This window comes from Mustela nigripes, chromosome 8 (genome assembly GCF_022355385.1).
Source record: "Mustela nigripes isolate SB6536 chromosome 8, MUSNIG.SB6536, whole genome shotgun sequence".
NCBI lineage: Eukaryota > Metazoa > Chordata > Mammalia > Carnivora > Mustelidae > Mustela > Mustela nigripes.
In genome coordinates, this window is record NC_081564.1 from 26,107,103 (window position 1) to 26,123,177 (window position 16,075).

Consider the following 16,075-nt stretch of genomic DNA (forward strand, 5'->3'; position numbering starts at 1 on the left):
AATCCAAGGAAAAGTCTTCAGCTTTTCCACTACACTGTAACCTTCTTCATGTGCAGTTAGGTCCAGGTATGAATGAGCAGGATCCCATTTTCACAAAACCAGATACTAGGCTAGTTTACAAAGCCTCCCGCACCAAATTCCAGGAGATGCAGACTGGAATAAGGGAAAAGAGGTAAAAACAGCAGTAATAGCAATAAAATTAAAGGTTTGCCTGTTCAACTGAATTTAGCACCAGAGGTATCACCTGTTGTTCTGATGACCCCGCTACATGGATAGAGATTTAGGAAGTATTAGTCCTGATTCCCAAATACACAGAAATCTAATGGCTGTGGGTCATCACACACGTTTGTCTGGACAATGACCCTTTTCAAATGCACTTGCACTGTACTTTGCACTCTCCTTTCTGAAACAAGACTGCAGGCTAAGCCAGAGCATTTCAACCCTGTGACCAGTGCAGGAATCACACCAGACCCGCCTCCTGCACCTTGTATGTGACCTTCTGTGCTGGGCAGGGTACAGGTAGGGCAACTTCCTGTGAAAGCCTTAAAACCCTGGTTCACACCCCTTCTCAGGCAGCAGGTGCTCTGGGGTCACCTGCAGGATGGAAGCTCCTGGTCTGACTCCTCCTCCACCACCAGGGGGCAGCAGAGCTGCATCAGGAGCCCCAGGTCAGAGGCTGGGGCTGCCCAGGGGGAGCCTCACAGGGACACCAGGCCTGGAGGTCAGCAGGTTGTCTAAGGTTCAGTCCTCAGAGACTGTCAGGATGATCCATCCTATCCCCTCAGGCTGCAAGGACCATGTTCTGAGGTCAAACACACACAGTATCACCAAGGAGACTGGTGGGAGTCTTGACACAGAAAGCAACTCACCTGGGAAATTCAGGTCCCCTCTCTGTCCACCAGTGTCCCCAGGGACTGACTCCCTTCTGCTGGGCACATCCAGAGACACCCGATGACTCACACTCTGTCTCTCCTTCCCCACCTCCACCCCAAGTCAGTCCTGGGGCTGCAGCTCCTTTGTTCAAGAGCATCTCGGGGGGCAGGAGGCAGAGCACTCAGGACCCTGGTCCCTGGAAGGAGCATCCGCAGCCTCCTTCTGAAACTGTCTCCAGAGTAACATTATTCTCATGGCTGCAGGGACCATGGTTCAGGCCTTCGAACTCACAGCATATGGGAGCATGTGATTCTGTGGATCCTCACAAGATCACAAACCTTGAAGTTGTTTCTCAGGTTTGCATGAAACATTAACGAAAAAATTAAAAGGAATGAAATGGTTGATTATACCAATTGCTGGTCTGCTCTGGGATGGGGGCTGCATAGAGACAACAGCACCATGTGTAAATAGACTAGAAATCCTAATGAATCTCCAACAGCAGATGGTTGTTTAACAAGTAAGCACCTACTTACAAAATGATGAAAGAATCTCAAAATGAGAGAGTTTCCTATTTTGTTGTCATGACAAGGATGGGACCACAGAATCTCTGGGGGATGCAGAGGGAACAAGAAACCAGGGAAGGAGGTAATGAGGTCATAGGACCACCTCTCCCTGAATCAAGTGTTCTCTGCGTTTCTCAGAGGGACCAGGCCAGCCCCATGGCCAGGATTCTGGAAGGCCCTGGGCCAGCCCTGGACATCCCTCAGGCAGAATGGGTAGGGACACTGGTTGTGTTTAAACTACAGGAATATGACTATGATACCAGATTTGGAGACCAATGTTCATTTCCTGACCTGAGAGCTGTTGGAGGAAGCCATGGGATCGTTTCTTCCTCCTCAGTCACCTGGTCTGAGCTCACAAGTAGTTTGAGTCCCAGAGAGGAGGAAATTTGCATAATTACTAACAACCACAGAACAAAAGGCCTGGAAAGAAATAAGAGAGGCCAGGGAGGCTGGCCCAGCTGTGGTTTTCAGAAGACAGAGCTCTGGGCACATCCACCATGGCCTGGACCCCTCTTTCACTCCTTGTCCTCACTCTCTGCACGGGTGCTCTCCCCTGTCCACACTCTCAGCCCCACAGGACCTGAGCTGAGCCTGCCACAAACCCTGAGCTCAGGCACAGCACAGCCTCAGTGTTGGGATGATGGGATGAGCCCCGACCTCATTGCAACTTCTCCTCTTCTGTCTTTTCAGGCTCCGTGGTCTCCAGTGAGGTGACTCAGCCACCCTTTGTTTCAGTGGCCCTGGGACAGACAGCTACAATCTCCTGCACTGGAGAGGAACTGGACTATGGTTATGTACAATGGTACCAACAAAAGCCAAGGCAAGCCCTTCTGAAGGTGATTTATTTGGATAGTCAGCGGCCCTCTGGGATCCCAGAGCGATTCTCTGGCTCCAAGTCAGGGAACACAGCCACCCTCACCATCAGCAGCGCACAGGCCGAGGACAAGGCTGACTATTACTGTCAGTCCTATGACAGCTATGGTAATGTTCACAGTGACACAAGCACATGGGGAAGTGAAACATAAACCCCTTCCCTGACTGCATCACCTTCTCCTCCAGCCCCAGGAGGCCTGTGCACAGAGGAGTGAACAGGTCTGTTCGAGGTCCCCAAATCTGTGGTCCCCAGTCTGTCTCCTTTCTCCCAGTCCTGCACAAACTCTACAGCAAGGAGCCCGGGATCTGAATCCAGCACACCTGGGCTCCATCCTGTACTCACCCCCACTTTCCTCTGATCTCCTGGGAACCTAGTCTCCTTGGACCTCAACTTTATGTGATATGAAATGCAGAAAATTATACTGATGTTAGAAACACTTGGTTTCCAAATTCACTGATGTACAAATATTGACAGAGTCTTATGAATGAAACAAAGATTGTGGGGTCTCAGTGAGTGGGTGCTGGGCTGGGAGTCTCTTGTTCATCTTCTGCAGAAATATGAGGAAAGGGGCTTAGCAAAAGGGTGATGTGTATGACATGAAGTTGCACATCCTGGTCAGATTCCCAACTTCCCTGTTTCATCCAAATCACCTAAGAGGCTTATTTACAAACCATCCTCCCCCAAACAGCTAGTGCTATGGGTTGTAATAGAAACAGCAGTGGCAGAGATGACAGAAATAGGCCAATAAAGAGAGGTGCACATGTGAAGGTTAGTGCTAGAAAGATCACCTGTTGCACTGTGACCCAGCGACACTCACTGGGATGCAGGCAGCATCAGACTTGATTCTTAAATGGAGAGAAAGGGATGCCAATGGGATCTCGCAAAGGTTTCCTGGACTGTGACCCTTTCAAAATACACTACACTTGGGGTCCTGGGGGGGGGGCTCAGTGGGTTAAGCCTCTGCATTTGGCTCAGGTCATGATCCCAGGGTCCTGGGATTGAGCCCCAAATCGGGTTCTCCCCTCTGCGGGGAGCCTGCTTCCTCCTCTCTCTCTCTCTCTGCCTGCCTCTATACTTGTGATCTCTGTCTGTCAAATAAATAAATAAAATCTTTAAAAAAAAAAAAAAAAAACCTCACTACACTTCATCCTGCATCCAACATGTTGCAACGGCCAGTAGGACAGGCTAGGGCATATCAACCCATGGACAAGTGGAAGGAATCCCACCTGTGCTGTCTCCTGCACAGTGTATGTGACCTTCTGTGCTGGTCTAGGCAGGGCAGTAGGGGCAGCTGCCCGTGGGACCTGAATAACCTTGTCCACACTCCTATTCAGGTGACAGGTGCTCTGGGGAGACATGCAGGAGGGAAGCTCCTGGTCTGAGTCCTTCTCCACCAGCAGGGGGCAGCAGAGCTACATCAGGAGGAGCAGGACAAAGGCTGGGACTGCCCAGAGGGAGTCTTAGAGGCACACCAGTCTGGGGATCAGCAGGGGTGGTCAGAGGCTGCCAGGATGAACCATCCTTATCTCCTCAGGCTGCAGGGACCTTATCCTGAGGGTCAGATACACATTGTTAGACACTGACAGGAGTCCTGACACCGGCAGTACCTCACATAGAAATTACACTCTCCTCATTCTCCACCTAAGTTCCCAGGGAACTGACTCTTCTGTGCTGGGCACATCCAGAGACGCCCTGACTCCTCACCTTCTGCCTCTTCTGCGCCACCTCCAGGCGGACTCAGACCTGGGGCTGCATCTGCCTTGAGCGTCTCCTGAACAAGAGGTGGAGCGCTCGGAGCTAGTGGTTCCTGGAAGGAGAATCTGTAGTCTCCTTGTGAGACTGTTTCCAGAGTGAAGTGACTCCCACGGTCTCAGGCCACATCTCTGGTCCCTGTGCTTTCCTTGATTCAGTGACAGAATCCAGTTCCCAGGAGGAACCACTGACTATCCAGTCACCAGAGATCACACTGTGTGCAGTCATGACCCGGGGGACCCTCACAGACACACAGAGCTTAAAGTGAGTTCCTCAGTCAGGGATGGTTTCTGGCACTTCACACAAATCTATGTGAGACGTGGAAGAAAAAAATGAAAGGAATCAAAGTGTTGAGATGTAAGTTGCTGAACTCCTGTGGGATGAGGGGAGTCATACAGATACCCAGCCCATGTGGAAACAAACTAGAAGTCATGATGAATCTCTAATGGCAGGTGATTGTGTGACAGTAAATTCCCACATGTACTGTGATGAACAAGTGACAGAATGAAAGAGTTTTCCATTCTGATGACATGCTGAGAATAGGACCAGAGTTCAGTTGGGGGACACAGAGGGGACATGAAGCAGGAAGGGTAGATGGTGAGGCCACAGGACCACCTTTCCCTGAATCAGGTGTTGTCTGTAGCTCCACAGGAGCCCACCTAGCTCAGCCCCTTGGCCAGGCTCCTGAACAGCCTCCCTGGTGCTGACCCAGCTGCCCTGTGCTCACTGACCCTGGTCCAGATGGCCATGATCACACATCAGAGAGACAGTATAGAAATCTTCTGTGTGCAGTGGTATCAGCAGAAGCCAGGACAGGACCCTGGCCGGTCATATATGACAATAACAAGCCTCCCTCAGGGATTCCCTGATGCTAAGACTCCAACTAGGAAGACACGGCCACCCTAAACCCCAGCAGGACCAGGGCCAAGGACAAGGCTGATTATTACTGTCAGGTGTGGGACAACAGCAATGCTCACAGTGACAGAGCCAGACAGGGTTGTGAGACACAAACCCCTTTCCTATCTGTGTCAGACTCTCCTTCAGTCCCTGGAGGACTAAGGATAAAGCACAGAGGTCTGGTCCAGGGCTCCAGGTCTGAGATTCCCAGGCCTCTCTCCCAACACAGTCCTCCAGGCAGCCTCTGTGCCATGTGGATCAGGGGTGCCTATGCAGCAGGCGGGATGAGGCTGTCGTGGTTTCTTGCCTAGGGTAGTTTTTGGGGATGAAAGATCAGGCTGGAAGGGCAAGAGATGTCCATGGAGACAAGACAAGCTCAACGTGACAACAGGAAGTCTCACCATTTCGTTAAATAGAAGAATTGTGTTGTTTCTGGGTGAAGCAATTCTTATTTGGAACTAAGACCTCAAGGGCAGCAAAGTACAGTCTTGGTACAAGGAGTGAAAATTTTATAGTGGGTCACTCGAATATCAGTGAATATGGACATTCCCAATTCTACCTCTTCATTCCTGGACCCATGAATTCTGGCTATTGGGAGAAATACCATCAAATAGAGGGCACATATTTAGTGCAAATATCATCTCCTGACATATCTTGCCACAGTCTCATAAGATGCTGCATGTGACTGGACAGTAAACAAATGTAATAGAGGCCGTAAGTCCATCATTCAAGCCAGTTGATTCAAACGGTGGGGGACATGGTAGAACGAGAAAATTCCATGGGCATCAGCACACTGCAGCCTTTTTCTGATGTGAAATGTGAGCCTTGGACAAAAGCTACACTGGATGAGGCATTTAGTAAGTCCAAGGGTTACAGTTTGGGAAGAAACACTTCAGGAAAAGAAAGCAAGTTCCTGTCCAGAGTAAATGTCTATTCCACTAAGGACAGAGCAATCCCTTCCATGATGGAAGAGGTCTAATGTCATTCATCTTCCATGAGGCTCCTGGCTGACTTCCCAGGGAAAGGTCTCATTCTGGAAACTCTAGGTTGGTCTCGATCTTGGCAGATAGGTCCCACTGAAGTGGCCATATCTATATCAGCCTTATGAGTAAACAAACTTAAGGGTTATCCTATTAATAACCTACCAAGGTGCAGCGTAGCCACTTTAATATAGGGCCCCTGGACAAGTTCAACAGTGGATGGACAAGAAGGCCCACCACTGTCTGCTGAATGTCACATTACCCACCTGATGATGAACACCATTTCCCTCTGAGGACACACTCTTGTGGGCATTTTCATGGAACACAAATAGCTCTATGTTCATTTGGGGGTGGGGTCTACTCCTATGTCTCTTCCTCAAACATCTTTCACCACTTTCCTTTTTGTGTTTCTTCCAATTCTCTAACCATCCAGTCAAACTGAGTCAGAGGACATAGGTTAGAAACAAGCCACTCTGTCCTTCTTTCTGTCCAGGTGAATAAAAAGGCACTCTACTCAAATGTTGCCTTATTTAAAAACTTTCCATATTCTGCAGGGGTGTCCGAGATGAGGACTGCAGGACTACTATTGTTAACTAGCAGAGCTGGATGCACATCACACAAGAACCTCTTAAACCAACCATGGTTTTTCTCTGGATCAGCTGTTCATAGGATTGTCCCCACTGGGTCATAATTGTTCCAGACAGAGCAGAGACAATGCAGTATAGGTTGGGGTCCTGGCCATCAGGCCTTTTCCTCATGCAACTGGCCTATGCCTTCAGGACATGGGGAAGTCTGATCTCAAATCTTACTCTTTTGTTGGATGATGGAGAGCTGCTGTGACTGTACAATTCCCTGGCATGGTTGATCTGAAAACACTCAGTTCATGCAGGCAGCTTGATCACATAGTAACTTAGTGGCTAATAAGGGGCATACAGTCTCTGTTAAGATTCAATGGACGAATGGATAAGGAAGATGTGGTCCATATACACTATGGAGTATTATGCCTCCATCAGAAAGGGTGAATACCCAACTTTTCTAGCAACATGGATGGGACTGGAAGAGATTATGCTGAGTGAAATAAGTCAAGCAGAGATTGTCAATTATCATATGGTTTCACTTATTTGTGGAGAATAACAAATAGCATGGAGGACATGGGGAGTTTAGAGAGGAGAAGGGAATTGGGGGAAATTGGAAGGGGAGGTGAACCATGAGAGACTATGGACTCTGAAAAACAATCTGAGGGTTTTGAAGGGGCGGGGGGTGAGAGGTTGGGGTACCAGGTGGTGGGTATTAGAGAGGGAACGGATTGCATGGAGCACTGGGTGTGGTGCAAAAATAATGAATACTTTATGCTGAAAATAAAATAAAAATTTTAAAAAAAGATTCAGTAACAAGCCAAAGCATGTGTCATTTGGAACATTATAACAATAGAGATGCACAAAAAATTGGTAAGCTGCCCATATATTTCAGTTCTATGAACACTGCCATTCACTGATATCAGTGTGTTCTGTCAAATGAGTCTGATTTCTAACTTGGTCCTGTTGTTCATTATGGTAACAACATATACCTTATCATTGGTGATAATAAGGAACTGCATGTCTCCTAAAAATGCAAAGACCCCCAAAACTACAACTTTGGCACCCAATCCAGAGATCAGAATCTCTAGAAAATGTATGTGTTTATACCATACATAGGGGTATATATGTACATATCTCCAACATATGTACACATACATCTCCAACATATACACAGCAGACACAATTTGTATATACGCGCACAAGCACTCACAAGTATCTTCATAAATATGTATGTGTATCAGTATATGATAGAAAGGAGTGTGTGACAGGAATTGGATGTCATGTGGAAACACACACACACAGGTGTACCACACAGAAGCCACAGTGACTGTCAGCTACAAACAGCTCCAGCGTCCCACTCAGTTTTCAGGGAGGTTCACATGGGGCTACTCTTGTGACTCACCTTCCCTGGAAACATACAACAGGGAATTCTAACACATCACACCCGTCACTCAGATTTGAACATATGGGAAAATATCACCTTGGAACTCACAGACACCTTAGTTCCTCACTGTCCCTGCATCCTCAGACAAAGCAGACTCTTTCCGTAGGACTGACTCCAAACACACTTCAGTTCTTGTTCCTTCTCTCCATCCTGGCAGCAGCCCCACAGTCTCTCTGCAGAGAAGCCTCCTCCAGCCTCTCCGCACACACGACCAGCCCATCATTTTGTCTGATATCACTTCATTCTCTGCACATCAACCAACACTGTCCAGGTTCTCCTATTATTTAATTAATTGATTGTTTTGTATGAGTTTTTATCCCAAATGGTCAGGAAATTTTAATGAAATACATGCCCATCTCAATCAGAGGCATGAACATTCAAGCATCTATTTTCCTGCAGACAGAAGTAAGTCTGCAATGGTGGTTCTCCAGGTACTACCAGTTCTGTGAGATACCAAATCCTCTCACTCTCTCTCCCACCACCACTACTATGGAGGCTTTGCTTTACCTTGTTGACAACAGACTTCGGGATGGCTGCTGTAGCTCTAGCTAGGACAACTATGAGACAGGAGAAAGAGCCCCGCATAAATCTAGTCTCTTTCATTCATAGACAAAAGTCCCCAGAAAGATTCCCAGCAGAATGACACATTGATGGGATAGCTCTGGGACACAGGGTCACTGCAGACCTAGACATACCTAAGAATAGCAGTAGTGGGTCTTCTCAATGATTACAGAAGACAAGATGAAGGTAGACGGGGTTGGTGATGGTGTGCTGTCTCACCAAAGCAACTATGTCCCCAGTGCTGCGCTGCCCAAGGCAGGAACCCAAGAAATACTTATGCCTTATTTACACTGATTTCTAGGGTGGAACTTATGGAAGACCAAGCTGGATCTGAATAAATGTTACTTGGGTGACTGTCCTCTTGTTTCTCTCTTCAAGGTTGGAGGCATCATCACACTACTTGATGCTCAACAGCCATATCAAGTGAGACAGTCCATTATTGCTGTGTCTCCTGGTGTTCGGCCCCCAAACCACACCCACGACCACCACCACCAACACAGAAAGATGAACCCTGAGACTTCAAATGGGTCCTACCTTCTCTTCATATGAACCTCTTCCTATTTTCATGGGAAATATGACACCTAGTGCCTGCTTTTAGGGGTCCCAAAGAGAAGAGCAAATCCTCTCCTGGGGCCAGCAGTGCATGGTTCAGGGGAATCAGGGTGTGACCACTGGGTCATGAATCTCCACATGGACAAAGGAGTTTCCTGCACTTCCAGCTGCCAGCGTGGATCCGCCACTAGGGGGCGGAATCCCTGGCCAAGCCTCAGGGATTCCAACTGGGAGGATTGGTCACCAGGACCCAAGACCAGAAGCTAAAGGTATAGGTTTACTACACTATCACCTTTGCTCTGATGTAAAATTCTGACTTGGCGTCTCTCATCACTACCCTGAAATTTGTCTTGGGCTCTAGCACACGTCCAGGACTTCATGACACTCCACCCCACCCCATTCCCGCTACACTCAGTCACTGTCAATCATTGCTCAAGCACTGTGTCTGTCCCTGGCAGGGAGGGCACCCTGGGGTTACTGAGGCACAGCATCTATGACCTGCCGCAGGAGCTCTCCATTGGCACAGACTCCTACAGCAACATCAATGGTTCCCTAAAACTCCATGTGCACCTGGCAAGGGAGGGATTTTGTTCCTGCTCTGATGTTCACAATATAAACCAAGAGTAGGACACACACTGATGTATGATCCTCTAGGACCTACAGAGGAAACATTCTATGATGGGTTCAGAAAATGCAGACAGACTCCACCTCACAGCTCTGCAGTGAGCATGCCTGCCCAGAAGACAGGTCAGGACATGGAGAGGCATAGATTTTGGACTCCAGACTATAGGGACACAGGGTGAAATAAAATCCCCTGGGTTCAAGGCGGGTCCTGAGGGGCTTCCCCTCGAATCTCTGTCTCTTGGAGCTGAGCCCATTTCTAAAACCACAAACCCAGAGCTCTGGCTCATTTGCATAACCAGCAGCTGTCTCTAGCAAAGGGATAAGAGAGGCCTGGGAGGAACCCTGCCCAGCCTGAGCCTTAGAGAGAAAAATTGAGGGACCTGCACCATGGCCTGGACCCCTCTCCTCCTCGGATTCCTGGCTCACTGGACAGGTGCTAAGGCCAGGTTCACACCCATCCCAGCCCCGGGCTCTGGAACACTCCTGGCCCTGATTCTGAGCTCAGAAGTGGATTGTCAGTGGGGGGTGGGAGGGAGACAGGATGATCAAGACCCTGCTGTGGGATGACAGGCTGGTGATAAACCCCCACTGTGCTCCCTGGCCCCTTTTTAGACAAAGGGCTGCTCCTGCCCAAAGAAATAGGGTGGGTGATTTTCATTTGTTCAAAGGCTCAATCTTCCAGACAGGTAGGCCCAGGAACTAAGATGACAGCAGGGTGGAAATGGCCTAAGGAATTGAGAGAGCTCAAGCCAGACAGGTGGCATATATAGCGGATGATACCCTGGCTGGAACCCCAACTCTCATCTTCTCTCTTGCAGGATCCATGGCCTCCTATGTGCTGACCCAGCCTCCCACGATGTCAGTGAACCTGGGACAGACAGTCAGGATGACCTGTGGGGGAAACAACATTGGAAGAAAAACTGTTCAGTGGTACCAGCAGAAGTCGGGTCTGGCCCCTGTGATGATTATCTACGATGATAGCAGCCGGCCCTCAGGGATCCCTGACCGGTTCTCAGGCACCAACTCGGGGAACACGGCTACCCTGACCATCAGCGGGGTCCGGGCCGAGGACGAGGCTGACTATTACTGTCAGGTGTGGGACAGCAGTACTGTTGCTCACAGTGACACAGACAGATGGGGAAGTGAAACACAAACCCCTTCCCCATCTGTGTGGCACGCTCCGACAGCCTCAGGAGACCTGCGCACAGAGCAGGGAGCACTTCTGGCCCAGGTCCTCTCATCTGAGGTCCCCATACCCCTCTCCCCATCCAGCTCTCGAGGCAGCTCTGCACAGGACGGTCAGGAGAGCATTTACAGCTGACGGCACTAGATTGCCTGCTTCTCTGGGCCTGGGTGTCATCTACAGACAGAGGGACTGGGTAGAAAAAAGACACAGGGAGATTTTCATCACACATCATCATTTCCATGATGAAGAAGAAGCACATCATCATTTCCATGTGTGGTCATGGGCTAATACCCTCCCAACTGAACAGTATTAGAGCCAACAGGTCCAGGCTCAGCTGAGCTCCTGAAGCCCTGGGGACATGGCTGGAGACTCTTCTACCGCAGTGGAACAGACAGGTACAGTGGACACTGAGGTGTCTCCCACATCTCTGGGGCTCTCTATTCTATTCCACTGATCTACGTGTCTGTTTTTGTGCCAGTACAAACTGTCTGGTTGATTACATCTTTGTAATAGGGCTTGAAGTCCAGAATTGTGATGTCACAAGCTTTGGTTTTCATTTTCAACATTCCCACTGGCTATTCTGGATCTTTTCTAGTTCTATACAAATGCTAGGATTACTTGTTCCAGCTCTGTGAAAAATTTCAATGGTATTTTGTCAGGGACTTCATTGAATGTGTAGATTGCTGTCGATAGCATAGACCAAGAAAATGTATTCTTCCCACCCAGTAACGTGGAATGTTTTTGCATTTCATTGTGTCTTTTCCCAGTTTCTTCCATAAGTGTCCTGTAGTTTTTAGAGTATGGATCCCTTAACTTTTTGGTTGGGCTTATTCCTAGGTATCTTGTGATTTTTGGTACTACTATAAATAGGATTGATTCCTTAATTTCCCTTTCTTCTGTCTCATTGTTCGTGTATAAATATGCAACTGATTTCTGTGATTCACGGTATATCCTGGCATATTTTTGAACTGCTGAATGAGTTCTAGCAATTTTGGAGTGGAGTCTTTGGGTTCTCCACATAAAGTATCATATCATCTGTAAAGAGTGAGAATTTAACCTCTTTGCCACTTTGAATGGTTTGTTTCTTTTTGTTGTCTGATTGCTGAAGCTAGGACTTCTATTACTATTTTGAACAATAGTGCTGAGAATTGACACCCCTGTCACCTTCCTGAACTTAGGGAGAAAGCAGTGGTTTTCCCCATAGAGAACGATATTCATGGTGGGTTTTTTCTATATTATTTTGATGATATTGAGGTATGTTCTCTCTATCCCTACACAGTGGAGAGTTATAACCAAGAAAGGATACTATACTTTGTCAAATGCTTTTTCTGCATCAATTGAGAGGATCCTACAGTTCTTGTCCTTTCTGTTTTTTAATGTAGTGTATCACCTTTATTGATTTGCAAATGTAGAACCACCCTTGCATCACAGGAATAAATCCTACCTGGTCATGGTGAAGAATCCTTTTAATGCACTGTTCCATCCTAATGGCTAGTATATTGGTGAAAACTTGACATCCAGATTCATCAGGCATATTGGTCTGTATAATTCATGTTGGTCGGTAATTCTCCTTGTTTATTTTCAGTTCAAGGCAATGCAGGCCTCATAGAACAAGTTTGGAAGTTTCCCTTCCATTTCTATGTTTTGAAACAGCTTCAGAAGAGTAGGTAGTAATTCTTCCTTAAATATTTGGTAGAATTCCCTTGGGAAGCCATCTGGCCCTAGACTCTTGTGTGTTGGGAGATTATTGGTTACTGCTTCAATTTACTGCTTGGTTATGGGTACAGTCAGATTTTCTATTTCTTCCTCTTTCCATTTTAGTAGTTTATGTTTCTAGGAATGTATTCATTTCTTCCAGATTGCCTAATTTGTGGCATATATGTGCTCATAATATGTTCTTAAAACTGTATTTCCTTGGTGTTGTTCATGATCTCTCCTCTTTTGTTCATGATTTTATTTATTTGGGTCCTTTCTCTTTCCTTTTTGGTAAGTCTGCCTAGGAGTATATTGATCTGCTCAATTCTTCAGAGAACCAGTTTCTAGTTTCCTTGATCTGTTCTACTGTTCTTTTAGTTTCTCTTTCATTGATTTCTAGTCTAATCTTTATTATTGCTCATCTGCTCCTTCCTATAGGCTTTATTTGCTGTTCTCTCTCCAGATCCATTAGGTAAAAATATACCTGTGTATTTGTGAATTTTCTACTTCCATATGATTATCTTGTATAATTATGTACGTCCCTCTTGGGACCATCTTTGCTGCAATTCAAAGGTTTTGAGCTGTTGTGTTTTCATTTTCATTTGCTTCCATAAATTTTTTTAATAATTCTTTAATCTCCTGGTTGACCCATTCATTCTTTCATAGGATGCTCTTTAATCTCCATGTATGTGAGCTCCTCCCAAATTTCCTCTAGTTACTGAGTTCAATGTTCAAAACACTGTGGTCTAAAAAAATACAGGGAATAATCCCAATGCTTAGGTGCTAGTTGGGCCTGATTTGTGACCCAAAATGTGATCTTTTCTGGAGAAAGTTCCATATGCCCTTGAGAAGAATGTGTATTATGTTGCTTTAGGATGGAATTCTCTGTATATATCTGTGAAGTCCATCTGGTCCAGTATGTCATTGAAAGCCCTTTTTCCCTTGTTGATCTTCTGTTTAGATGATCTGCCCATTTCTGTGAGTGAGCAGTTAAAGTCCCCTACTATTGTTATATTATTATCAGTGTGTTTCTTTAAGTTGGTCATTAACTGGTTTATATAATTGACAATTCCCATGTTAGGAGAAAAAATATTTATAATTGTTAGATCTTCCTGTTAGATAGACACTTTAAGGATGATACAGTGTCCCTCTTTATCCCTTGCTACAGTCTTTGGTTTGAAATCAAATTTGTCTAATAGGAGGATTGCTACTCCAGCTTTCTTTGATGTCCATTAGCATGATGTTTCTCCGCTGCCTCACTTTCAATCTGGAATTGTCTTTGGTTCTAAAATCAGTCTCATTTACACAGCATATGGATGATTCTTTTTTTTATCAAATCTGATATCTAATGACTTTTGATTGACACATTTAGCCCATTTACATTCAGGGTAAATATTGAAAGATATGAACTTAGTGCCATTGTATTACCTGTAAAGTCACTGTTCCTGTATATTGTCTCTGTTCCTTTCTGGTCTGTGTTACTTTTGGGCTCTCTCTTCACTTACAGGATCCCCTTTAATACTTCTTTCAGGACTGGTTTCATAATGATAAATTCTTTTAGTTTCTGTTTGTCCTGGAAGCTCCTTATCTTTCCTTCCATTCTGAATGACAACCTTGCTGGATAGAGTATTCTTGGCTGCATTTTTTCTCATTTAGTACCCTGAGTATATCCTGCCATGCTTTCCTGGCCGGCCAGGGCTCTGTGGATAGTTCTACTGCCAGTCTAATGTTTCTAGTCTCATAGATTATGGACCTTTCATCTCAAACTGCTGTCAGGATTTTTGCTTTATCTCTGAAATTTGCAAGCTTCACTATTACAGGTTGGGCTGTTGATCTATTTTTATTGATTTTGGGAGGTCCTCTGTGCCTCTGGAGCTCGAATACCTGTTTCCTTCCCCAGATTTGGGTACTTCCCAGCTATGATTTTCTCAACGACAACTTCTGTCCCTCTCTCCCACTCTCTTCTTCCTCTGGGACCCAATTATTGTAATAGTCTTCCACTTTATGGTATTGCTGATTCCTCGAGGCCTCCCCTCATGACTCATTAGTTGTTCTTCCCTCTTTTCCTCAGCCTCCTTATGTTCTATCATTTCATCTTCTACGTCACTGACTCTCTTCCGCCTCATTTACTCTGGTTGTTAGAGTCCCCATTTTCCACTGCAAATCAGTTAAAACATTTTTTATTTCAGCCTGATTAGCTTTTAGCTATTTTATTTCTACATAAGGAATTCTCTAGTGTCTTTTATGCTTTTTTTCAATCCCAGCTAGAATCCTTATAATCATTATTCTAAATTCTACATCTGATGTTTGACTTATATCCATATTAATTAAATGTATGCCAGAGAATAGTACTTCTGATTCTTTCTTTTGTTGTGAAATTCCCCTTCTCATCACTTTGTCCAGAGAATACATGAACAAGAGAACAAAATCAAAAACATCAACTATGACCCCAGCAAAATGTACACTAAACAAACACAAAGAGATCAGTAACCAAAAAAATGAAGGGGGTGGGTAGGAAAAAAGAATATACTCTAAAAGACACTAGATCCCAAAATTGAAAGGGACGAAAAATATATATATACAAAAATAAAATTGAATACAGTGAGGGGAAGCCAAAAGTGGGAAAAAATGTATCTATCTAAAGTAAATGTAAAATGAAAATTTAAAAAATACTTAAAAACAATGAGTTGATAAAATAAGAATCTTGTTGAAGAGAATAAATAGGAAAAAATTAAGTAATTTAAATGAAAGACTCAAGAGTCATGAGGAAAAACCCTCAAATTCTATATATTATTTTCCCCTACCACAGGCATTTTTCAGTTCTGTGTGATCCATAAGCTTGTTGTTAGCCTGATGTTCCTGCTGGTCTTCTGCGGGAGGGATCCACTGGGCTGATTCACTATGGTGTCTTTTCCCTGTGGAGTGGCACTGCCCCTGGCCAGGGATCAGGCTCAATGTAAGCTGCTTCAGCTGCTCTACATGCTTTTTGTTCCTGAAGCCTTTCTGCACCTCAGTAAAGGATGAGACTGAAAATGACAATGGCCCAGTCTCCAGTCCCGGAGCTCAAAGATGGCAGTCCTCACTCTTCAGTTCATCCTCAGGGAAAAGGAGCCAGTCACTTCTGTGTGAACCAAACTCCGCAGATTACTTTAGTGTTCACCAGCCTGCTCCTCCAGGTGAAGGAGGGAGTGTTGTGGCAGTTGTCATGGCTGCTTTTGGGGCCTCTAGTCAGAGAGTGGTTGCCTGACCATGCCACAGTTCATGGTTTATGGTAACACCTAGCCGAAAACCCACTCCTGGCTTGCTGATTGCCACTGATTTCCCCATTCCCATATGTGGGAACTCTACCACACTGATCTTCTCAGTGACTGTGACTCCAGTTTCCTGTGACTCCAGTTTCCTGATACCACACTGTCCACCTAGGATTCAGCCCTGTCTTGCCACTGGAAGGCTCCTCAGGCAGGGATGTCCCTCACCAGAGCAGACTCTGTTCTAT

The 16,075-nt window shown here is 45.9% G+C and overlaps 2 gene segments (V, D, J or C); both read left to right on the forward strand.

Moving 5' to 3' along the window:
• The window catches only part of LOC132023362 (probable non-functional immunoglobulin lambda variable 11-55), a 1,024,259-nt gene that overhangs the window by 871,186 nt on the left and 136,998 nt on the right, over positions 1 to 16,075 (forward strand).
• On the forward strand, positions 1,880 to 2,476 carry LOC132023366 (immunoglobulin lambda variable 3-25-like). The segment is given in 2 exon segments: positions 1,880 to 1,979; positions 2,127 to 2,476. Coding segments are annotated over 2 exon segments (381 nt in total).